This window comes from Chenopodium album, chromosome 5, assembly GCF_948465745.1.
Source record: "Chenopodium album chromosome 5, dcCheAlbu1.1, whole genome shotgun sequence".
NCBI classification, from domain to species: Eukaryota; Viridiplantae; Streptophyta; class Magnoliopsida; order Caryophyllales; family Amaranthaceae; genus Chenopodium; species Chenopodium album.
In genome coordinates this window covers 20,136,113-20,147,435 of record NC_137838.1, presented here as the reverse complement: position 1 = coordinate 20,147,435, position 11,323 = coordinate 20,136,113, and the positions used below count along the sequence as shown (strand labels likewise).

Below are 11,323 nucleotides of genomic sequence, written 5' to 3'. Positions count from 1 at the left end.
ATATGGTCTGGAAGAGGAACTGTGTAGCAGCCCTGAGGGTAGACGGGGTTTTGGGGGTCAAATTCAAGTGTAGCCATGAGGGTTTAGATGCTTTGACTAATTTTTTAGTTCAAGTTGATGTGAAAATGGTGAGCATAGGTCTTTTAGGTTATGCAAGTCATGTTTTCAAAAAAAAAAAAAAAGGTTATGCAAGTCAGGCTTACATATTGGCATTATGGGTAAGGGCACCTGTCAAGATAACAAATATGTATACTTACATGTGTCTAGAGTAACTGGGTCTAGTTCATTCAAAACTATTATCCTCAAGGAATACTTAGCAAAACAAACGGGTTCAAAGATTACTTAAAAACAAACGTGGCATCAAAGCAAACGACGTCACCGAAGTCTTCATAAGCTACACGGCTCCGAGCATCAACCCACATGACGTCCTTTAAAAGACCTTTATCATCCAACCTATGTGCATGGTAAAAAATCTGAGTATCGGCTTGCATGGAATCAAAGTAAGCCATCATGGCTGGAGCATCTCCACCGGCCATATTAAGCCGCCTTTTTTTTATACATTTCATGCTGCATATCCTTTACATTAGGCAAATTAGGATTTTCCGTGGCTAAACATCCACATATTTGAGTCACAGGTACACCCACCTCATAATAATTCAACAGCCGCTTGCGAACAGTGGGGGTCATCTTCTTCATACGGTACTCTTTCACTAAATTTGCCATATTTGGACACAAATCATGATTATGCTCCAACTCCACTCTTTGCAACACCCAAAGCCCTTCACCATTCACACTTCCATATACCCTAGCTTTACAATAACATTTTTTAGATTTCATTTTCCCACGTGATAGCTCTGCCTCCCCTATTACACCATTCACATTTCCTCCACAGCCGCCAACATCCATTTGCTTCGCCCTTTTTTTAGCCTCTCGCTTCGCCCTCATATCCGGGGCACCCCAACATTCACACTTCCAAGTGATTCCCCTTCTTTCTTTACTAGTTGTATATGATCCTTGAACCCGGCTAACCCCAAAGCCACACTACTCAGCATATAGTTTGTAATAACACTCAATATCCTTCCATCCTTTAAAAACCATTCCGACCTTTGGAGGTTCAACAGAGATGACTTCTATCACCTCATTTGTTGACACGGTTGTTTTTAAGGTCTCTACACTATCAATTGGGAAACCTTGCTGCTTTTGACTACAAGGTAAAGGAGAATTGTATTCAAAGGTCTGTGAGAGGGATAGATTATCCAAGTTCTCTTCATCCAAAGTAATATTGCCTTCATTTTGATTATCATCTACACCTATCTCCAACAATGTACCAATCTCGTCACACCCCACCCCTCTTAAAGGACTAAATCTGTCTGCATCCATTTCAAAATTCTCATCCATTACCCACAGCTACCAATGACCACCAACAACAGATTTTAACACATAACTAACTGCAAACGATATAAAACACATAGCAGGTATCATCAACTACACTAATTTAAACAATAATGCAAGATAACTAATTAATCTCAAAGGAAAATTACTTAGGCCCAAAATATCAGAAATCAAATCAGCCAATTCAAAATCGCATTATCTAAAATTTAGAATTCAATTAACATTACCAAAAATTCAAGATCAATTCAAATTCACATTACAAAAGAATCAGAAATCAATTCAGAATTTAGTTCACTCAAATTGCATTACCAAAAATTCAGAAAAAAAAAATTCAAATATCACATCACCCAAATAACATTACCAAAAATTCAGAAAAATATTCATAAATCAGGTCACCCAAATCGCATTACCAAAAATTCAGAAATCATTTCAGAGTTCAGTTCACCCATATCGCAATCAGAATTCATAAATCAATTCATCCAAATCAATTTTACTCAAAAGAATAACAACTACACAGGTCGCGGATCAACAGTTACGACCAATTCAAACTACAAATTCTTCAAATTAAAATTAACTAGGCAATATGAACTACTTACACCTCAATTATTGAGGACATTGAGCTTATCTTTATAAGTGATACCACCTTGAATCCGGGCTGAACATCAACGAATGTCAATGTATTCATCATATAAAGCCCCGTGGGATACCAAAGTTTAAGAATCCTCCATAGATCAAAGCTTCGGACAGCTTTACCCTTCGCTATTCTCTGGGTTCAGTTTGGTGAAGAAGGGCAACAGGGCCAGCTCGATTAGTTTATGGGGTTTTGTTTGTTTTCCAGCAATTCCCTCTGTTAAATGGTATTGTAACGTCGTCAATTCACTAAAATAAGGACCCCACCTCTTGGTATTTAAATATATTAAAATATGCATACGTGGCTTGTGTAATAAACGAGAATTGCTATCTCTGAGATTAATGGGGGTGCCCTCATAAAGAGTTAGGGTATAAAACTTTATTCTCCTAATTTTTCTTTCGCAACCGCTATTCTCCTGGCTAAAGCTTAACCCAGCAAATTGCTAGGGTTTGTTTTCCCAGCACAAGCAAAAGCGGGGCCCACATATGTATTTTGACGTATAAACGTACTCTTGCGGGACCCATCTGCGAAACAAATACGTATTGGCGCGTTTCTCTATACCGTTATAACCATTTTCCCGTTTTTAATTTTCTTTCCCCCTTACTTTCCCCTTTCCAACTAAAGTTCTCCATTAATGTTCTTCAACAAGTTCGTAGTTCTTCGACTAGCGGCGCGGTACGGTATGTTAATCTGGTGGATTGTCGTCGGATTCCGGTAGGTTTGGTCCGGCATCATCAATTTTCGATATTAGCTTGCATAATTTGTTTAATTGTGAAAGAATTTGAACAATTAACTTGCATGTATGATTGAATTAGCTACATTTGAGTAATTGTATAATTGAATTAGCTAAATTTGAGTAATTGTATTATTGAATTAGCTAAACTTGGCTGGATAGATACTTATTTACTGATTCATTATTATCATTATTGATTTTGACATAATTTGGTCTATTTTCTTCGAATTTTGGATATTGAACTGATTTATATTTATTATTTTGGGGTTTACGAATGTGAAATGTGTTGTTCTTGGTTATCATGATACTTATCATATGATAGTATTTAAGAGCAAAAATGACAATATATAATATAACCAAAATGTAACATGCATGCAATATTCATTGTCATGCTTTGTTTGGTCATATTGGAACAATCGTTTTGGTGGTTGTTATTAATTTGTGAATGAATCCTTTTGGTACTTGTCCCTAATAAGGAAAGATAGACAGAATGAACATGTTTGGTGGTTGTTGTGGATTTGTGTTTGAACATAAGCATCTTATCTTTTACACTGTGTTCTAAGCATGAGCATGAGGTAGAATGCTTCCCTTAACTGATTTACCTGCTGATCATTAGGTAGGAGCCTACTGTTGTTATATATATATATATATATATATATATATATATATATATATATATATATATATATATATAACAATGTAATGATAAATGTGAATTTAATTTTTTGGTAGTAAAAAACATGGAATATAGGGAGGAGGAGGAGGGGGAGTTAGTTGCGCAAGATGGTGTTCCGTTATCAATTGATGACGATGATGAAGAAATGTTGCAGCTTATAAAATATGATGGAGAAGGGGCTGGTGATAGTGGTGACTCAAGGTTTATAAATGAAGCTGAAGGGGAGGTGGATGGAGGGGGAATAGTGGAGGTGATCTGGTGGATATGAGGTTTTTGAATTTCGACCCTCCTGAAATAGGGATGATATTTGATTCGTGCAAAGAAATAGATGTCTATTTCAATGCTTATGGGAAGCAGCAAGGCTTTGGGGTGGTACGTGGCCAAAGTGCATACAAGCACTTTAAAGATGGAAGTAAGATAAAACGGGCAGTGACATGGAAATGCGACTGTGCTGATAAACCTGACACTCGAAGGAAGGTCGGTGGTAAAAGAATTGCTAGGGAGTTGGAAGGAGAACCTGTTGCCACTAAAAAATCTAAAAAATGTGGTTGCGGGGCCATGGTGTATGGTAGCTTGACTTCTAATGGGAAATGGGAGCTGAGGAAAGTGTGCTTAAGTCATAGCCATCTGTTTTCCCCATCAAAATCAATGCTGGTGACAAAGTATAGGTTAGAAGAGTTGAAGAAGGTACCGTATGTTAGGCGTGCACTCCACTTTGGTAATCATGTTGGGTTGCCTAACGCAAAACTCCATGGGTGGTTGGCTAGTCAGCGGAATGGATATGAAAATGTTGCTTTCACCACAAAGGATTTGAATAACTTGGCTGCGAAGGAGAAGAAATTGAAATTTAAGGATGGAGATGCGAATGCCATGATGAATTACTTTAAAATGATGCAGAAGAACAATAAGAACTTTTACCATGTACATCGGTTGGATGATAATGGAGTTCTTCAGGATGTGTTGTGGGTAGATGCACGCAGTAGGGCTGTGTATGAGGATTTCGGTGATGTTGTTTGTTTTGACACCACTTTCCTTATGAATAAGTATGACTTGCCCTTTGCAAATGTTGTTGGTGTTAACCATCACGGGCAAACCATATTGCTTGGATGCGCATTAATCTCATACGAGGACACTGAAACCTTTAAGTGCGTTCTTATATCAATTTAATTTTCTTCTTTAAATTTATTTTTTAGTGTTTGTTGTTATCTAATTATGTTATTATGTCATTTATGTGTTTGATTTGTAATATTTTCATATTGTAATTGTTATATTGTTGTTTAAATTGTTGTTTCAGGTGGGTGTTTTCGACATGGCTTGATGCTGTTGGAGGGGACTCTCCTACGGATATACTGACTGACCAAGATCCGGCGATGCGCAAAGAATTGAAAGCTGTGATGCCACAAACCAGACACAGATGGTGTTTGTGGCACATTACAGAAAAATTTGGTGTGAAGTTAGGGAAGTGTAAAGGGTACGTAGATTTTAAGGAGGAATTGAAAAATATAATCTATGACAGTTTATCTATGGAGGAGTTTGAATTGAGGTGGAAGGAATTTATTGAGAAGCATAAGTTAGCCAGTAACATGTGGCTTGCTGTTTTATATGATGAGAGGGAAATGTGGATTCCAGCTGCAATGAAGCATTTGTTCTGGGCAGGAATGAAGACTACACAGAGGTCAGAAAGCATTCATAATTTTTTTGATGAGTTCTTCGAAAGGAACATTGGACTTTGTGACTTTGCTGAGAAGTATGTGGCTGCTATGGAGCAGCGATTGCTGTCAGAGAGGCTGGCAGATGGTAACTCGGCCATGTTCCTACGTGGTCTAGTGACTGATTTCAAGTTTGAGGAAACATTTCGGAATGTGTACACTAACTCAAAGTTTATGAAGGTGCAAAGGGAATGCAAGAGGGTCATGTACTGCACTGGTAGTAGCATGCATGAGATATCTCCAGGCTATTTCGAACATTTAATAAAAGACAGAGTATATGTGTGGGTTGAATTTGAGAAGAAGGAGAAGTCGATCAACAAGTGGCGGACTTATCGCGTTTTATACTACAGTGAAGATCAGCGAGTAGAATGTGAGTGAAAGTTGTTTGAATGCTCTGGGATTCTTTGCAGACATTGCCTAAATGCTCTTGAAACGCAGCAAGTGCCTGATGTACCTAGTAGGTATATATTGGATAGATGGCGCAAAGACATTTACCGGAAGCACATGAGAGTTAAAGTTGCCTTCCATGATCCAACAAAAACTCAAGAAGTTGTTCGATATGACAAACTGATGTTGGCATTTGAGCCTTTGTCATGTATTGCTAGTGACATGGATGAAGCTATGCAGATGGTTATTGAGGGCTTGAAAGAGTTGGAGATGAAGGTGAAGGAAAAAACTACACCAGCCATTCCGATAAGTAGTGTTGGCGAGACTGGGAACATGACTACTCCTCCTAGTGTCAACAAGAATAAATGTGTTGGTCCATCAAGACTAACCCCATCTTCAGTTGCTAGAAGTGTAGTTTATGGTGCTGTTGGGGTGGAAAGTTAACCTGAACCAGCCGAACCAAACCCTGTGACTATCAAAGATCCTCATAGCAAGAGAGGTCCAGGTTGTGTGTGGTCTTGTCGGTTCATGACGACAGTTGAGGAAGATAGAAGGCAGAAGGAAGAGCGAAGGAAAATATTGCAGCTAAGAAGGCTCGAGATGAGTGGGCGAGAAAGAAGGCTGCATCAAAAGAAAACACTGATGAATGTGTAGTAGAAACACCCCAGTCTCCACATACCTTTACAAACTCCATTCAGGTATTAATATGTTTTGTATCTTTTTATTATCAACACTAAAGTAGGTAGCGTCATTAACATAATATGTTATTCCATGCAGGTTAGTGAAGACACCGTAGGGAATGATATTATGGTAAATCTCGGTTACTACTAGTAATTTACACCACCACCAATACATCACCAAGCTTTCAATTTTCATGTTAATTTTATGCTTAATTTGTATTTCTTGATTTATTAGTTCTGTATCATCTAATAATTATAGGCAATTATAGTTTCCAATACTTGTTTTAGATTTTGTTACTTATTTCTGTTACATATAATGCAATAAAATAAAATAATGTTTTTTCACATTTTACTATCAAATTACTATTTTAGGATATGCCTCCCCCGTCCTACGTCCCACCAAATCAGTTTGTTGGTGGAGATGTTGACAAGGAAGGATATGAAGATGATGTTAGTGCAGATTCAATTTTGCCCCCTATTTTTGAAGATGACTTTATAAGAAGACATGGTCTTGAATAGAGTTTATTAGATGCACTACATTTGGAAATGTTTGTCGGTTTTTGGTTTTGTTCATAAGTTACATTTGGTAATGTATGCAAGTAAAACGATGTTCATTTTGATGGCTTAATCATATGTTACCATAATATGTATGTATGTAATTTGATGTTAAATTTGGAGGGTTAATCATATGTTATCATAATGTGTGTAAGTAATACGATGTTCATTTTGAAGGCTTAATCATATGTATTGTCTTTTCATGTGTTTTGCACTGTTATCTTTTCACTTTTTCTTGTCTTTTTTATTCTATCCTGTGATACTTCAGTAATACTTCAGTAAATTGTCATTTCAGTCCAATTCTTCTCATTTATTATCCAACATGCGTAGTTTAAATTCGAATTCATCCTATATAAGGTGTAGAAAAACTCATTACCAAACCAAACCTTGAGCAGATATATTTAAAAAATTTTCACACAGTTACTCTCTAAACAATCCTAAGTATCCTGACGGTTGCCATGGTATAGATTCTCCAACGGAGATCTTGTACTTTGAACCAAATACCTCAAATACCACTGAAATGGACTTCAATAATTTCAAGTACGGCTTCGTAATGAAATATGAAGAAGGGGTCATCCAGTTTATGGTTGTGGACGATGCTGATGTGAGAGCATTGGTTAGGAACCCGGATGCGGCGTGGCCCATTTCAGTGTCCCGTTTGCAAATGATTTCGGAAGCAGGTATCACAAAACCTGCTCATCTTCCAAATTATAATGACTTATGTGGAGTTATTCACCCTACGGGAATAAAATATATTTTAGATTCCTTCAATTTTGCGGCTATGAACACGATCTCTAAAATTGTTCCACCACCCCTAACTGATATAGCCGATCCTGTCCCCTTTTTAAATGTCGACTGTCCTATTTATCGTCTATGTTCAACTCCTATTGTAGTTAAAATTGGGTCTGTGAGTGATGCACTTTCAGTTTTCCACGTTCATGGTAATATAAGTAGTCTTCAATTTGGAGTCACCCAAGATTACCTAAACAAAGATTTGCCTGATTCTCGATACTATGTTGTCCGACTTACCCCCCACAACAATAACTCACTTATTTTACCATATGGAACTCCAATTAAAATATGGAATGTTAGAGATGTTGCTCGACCGTCATTTGTCAGTAATTATGATGTCATCACTCGTAAACATAAACCTGATGTATTCATTTTGGTTGAGACTCGTAGTTAATATACCAAATGGATACACATTCATAAGAAAATTCTATGTTCTAAACTGGTTGAACATGGCTACCACGGCATGGGCCTAAGTGGTGGTGTCATTGCTCTTTGGGATTTAAAATCGGTAACCTGTAAATCCATGTTTGTTGGAATGCAAGGAGGGACAATTCAAGGAACAGGGACCATTGAGGTATTTCCTCCTCCTATACATATATAAGGGTTGTAAAATATGATATAACTAATTATTTATTGTTTTAGGGCTGTAAATTGGCATTATATGTTACTGATTTAACTAGTTATATATTGTTTTATGCCCTTGACAACGCTGGACCATCTTCTGCTAGACCATCTTTCGTCGGCCCAACTTCACGTTATTACAATACTTAGGCTATAGACTGTATTTCAATTCATTTCATGAATTTTATTGGCCTCTATGTGGGCTTACTCTGTGGGCCACTTATGTACTAACTATGGCCTTGTTTGGAATGTTATTGGTTTGGTAAACAAGCTGTTGACTCTTTTAATTATGTTGACTCCTTTAAATTTTATTATGTTGTCTCTTTTAAATTATATTATGTTGTATATAAATTATATTATGTTGAATATTCTACTTATGTTGACTATTTTGTTGACTCTTTTATATTTCATGAATCTAATTTTGTTGCCTCTTTCACTTATGTTGAGTCTTTTACTTTTGTCATTTTATTAGAGCGTCCTTTACTATGTTGACTATTTTACTTTTGTCATTGCAAAATTTAATATTGTCATTTTGACACATTTGTATTGTCATATTTGTATTAAAAATTAATATAATGCTAATGCATAGTAAATGCTTCACAAGATGTTAGTTCATAGTAGTAAATGCTTCACAAGATGATAAATAATATGATAAATTATATTAGCTTAACCCAATATTTAAAGCATCATCAAACTAATCATTAAACCTTTATCATCAAGCCATAATCAACCATTAACAGCATAATTAACCATTGACAACATAATCAACCATTAACAACATCATCAACCATTGACAACATCATCAACCATTTACAGCATCATCAACCATTTACAGCATCATCAACCATTTATAGCATCATCAAACCATTTATAGCATCATCAAACCATTGTTATTAGAATATTTAGTTACAACTTCATTTTCACATGTCATATCATTAATAAACCCAAAAGACACCCAAAACATGATATTTCAGTAACCCAAAACATGATATTACCCATAATTTCTATATATAATATTGCCATAATTACCCATATATCTAATAGTGCCATAATTCCGAAAATATTTTATTTAATATTGTCATATATACTAATTTATATATCTAATTGTTAATAATTACCATAATTTATCAGTAATAAGCTGGGTTAAACCTGATAGCATTCCTTCGGTATCCTAAAGGCTCGATATGTGCATAAACCAAAGCATCGTCAGGGACATTTTCTTCAACCAAAGTCTTGGCATCATTTAAATCCTAACCATCTAGCCATAGACGGACTCTTTGCTCGTCAACCCTCATTATATTTTCCCGCAACTTGTACATCTCAATTCCTTTAGAGTCTCCCTTAGCTCGATATCCGATAGTATCTCGACGTGTTCTTAGGTTTGCAATAGTAATACTCTTATGATTTCTTCTTGTCTCGCCTACTGGACATACTGGCAATGGATTTCCCTCCTAACAAAACACAAAACAAACCAATTACTTTTAAAATAAACTCAGTAACAAAATTAGTTATCGCATGTAGTGCAAGTAATATACCTTATCATAGACGAGGACGACATCATTGTTCCATATACCCATGTCATGCGATGTGTCCTCAGGGGCTATCAATTCCCCTTGGATGTACATTCTTATGTCTTTAGAAATCACACCTGTCATCCTTGACCACTCCCGAAACACTTTATTAAAAGAGTTGTCAATACTCATGTGGACTTCATTACTGATATCGTCGACTTCACCCCCCTTTACAATGAACATACACCTCATTGATAATAGCTTACCCTTAATTACAACACAATCTTTGGTTTCATCGGTGAGGTCCAAGGACTCCTCCGACTCCGGTTCAGACTCATCAGATGAAGCCATGCAAAATATTTTCCACTTGAATTTAAGAAGAACAGTTTTTGTGAAATTACTATTGTAGAAGATGGTTTTGATTTTTTATTTAAGGTTATTTAAGGTAATTAATTACGGTTGATGTAAATTGGTAAATACTGACTCTTTTAAATTTAGCTTTTTCAAATTGATGTGATTGAAAGCAGTACGTAGACTAGGGCAGCAGTAGTAGGCAGTAGTAGGGGGCACTAGTATACATGTTGTCATACAAATTTATTTGCTCATATGTTAGTATTAATCAATTTTCGCATGAAAATTGATATAAAAGGGTCGTGTATTAAGGTGATTCAACCCTTTTTTAAACTAAAGCTCATATAAATGTTACACAAACATAACCAACAACTACAAACAATTAACAAAAATAATTAACAATTGCTTCAAATCACAATATCTTAATAAGTATCTACAATACGTTACTTTAAATGACAATATACGCTAACCAAATAAAACCTTTAGGTTCATTTCCGCATAAGCATATCGTTTGACAATATAAGCTATAATAAAGCATATAGTTTGACATGACAATTATAAAAATAATACTCATTACAATTTACTAAACAATTATATAAAAAACACAATAAACTACGCAGTAATGATGATTAAACATCAACAAAAACAAAGTTTTAATAAAGCCAACCTACAAACATAAAACAAGTTTTAATAACACCGCAAAAAATTTAATCTAACTGCGTATTCAACCAATTACAGTTGTTAAGTGACTCTAAACTGCAAAGTCAACCAATTACAGTTGTTAATTTATGGATTCAATCGATTTTTATTACGACCAATTGAAAAGTCAAAACCGAGAACTAACCCTAGTTGACTCTAACTAAGTGCAAAGTCAACCAATTAAATTTGTTAGTTGATGGATTCAATCGATTGTTATTACGATCAATTGAAAGGTTAAAACTGATAACTAACCCCTAGTTGACTCTATAGACTCTAAACTGCAAAGTCAACCAATAGCAGTTGTTAATTCACTCTAAACTGCAAAGTCAACCAATTACAGTTGTTAATTCACTCTAAACTGCAAAGTCAATCAATTAAAGTTGTTAATTGATGGATTCAATCGATTGTTTTCTAATTCAACACGTTCAAGATGGTATGTTAATAATATGAATACTTTCAATATAAAATTTTATTTAGTGTATGTTGTTCATACTTATAATTTTAAATATCCTTTGTACTTATAAAATTACTTATAAATCTTAATATTTAATATTGTCATTTGTAATTCAAATATAATATAGACGGA

At 35.4% G+C, this 11,323-nt stretch overlaps 2 protein-coding genes across 2 annotated transcripts; one reads left to right on the top strand and one right to left on the bottom strand.

The window, feature by feature from the left end:
* Positions 1-212: 212 nt before the first annotated feature.
* Positions 213-906, bottom strand: LOC145632722 (protein FAR-RED ELONGATED HYPOCOTYL 3-like). Its single transcript, XM_081685065.1, has 3 exons — positions 560-906; positions 355-453; positions 213-228 (listed from the first exon to the last, which is right to left on the bottom strand). Exons 1-3 carry the CDS (start codon positions 904-906, stop codon positions 213-215), a joined length of 462 nt encoding a protein of 153 aa, XP_081541191.1.
* Positions 907-3,696: 2,790 nt separating this feature from the next.
* On the top strand, positions 3,697-6,727 carry LOC145632721 (protein FAR1-RELATED SEQUENCE 6-like). Its single transcript, XM_081685064.1, has 5 exons — positions 3,697-4,577; positions 4,727-5,504; positions 5,580-5,960; positions 6,306-6,338; positions 6,581-6,727. Exons 1-5 carry the CDS (start codon positions 3,697-3,699, stop codon positions 6,725-6,727), a joined length of 2,220 nt encoding a protein of 739 aa, XP_081541190.1.
* Positions 6,728-11,323: the final 4,596 nt, after the last annotated feature.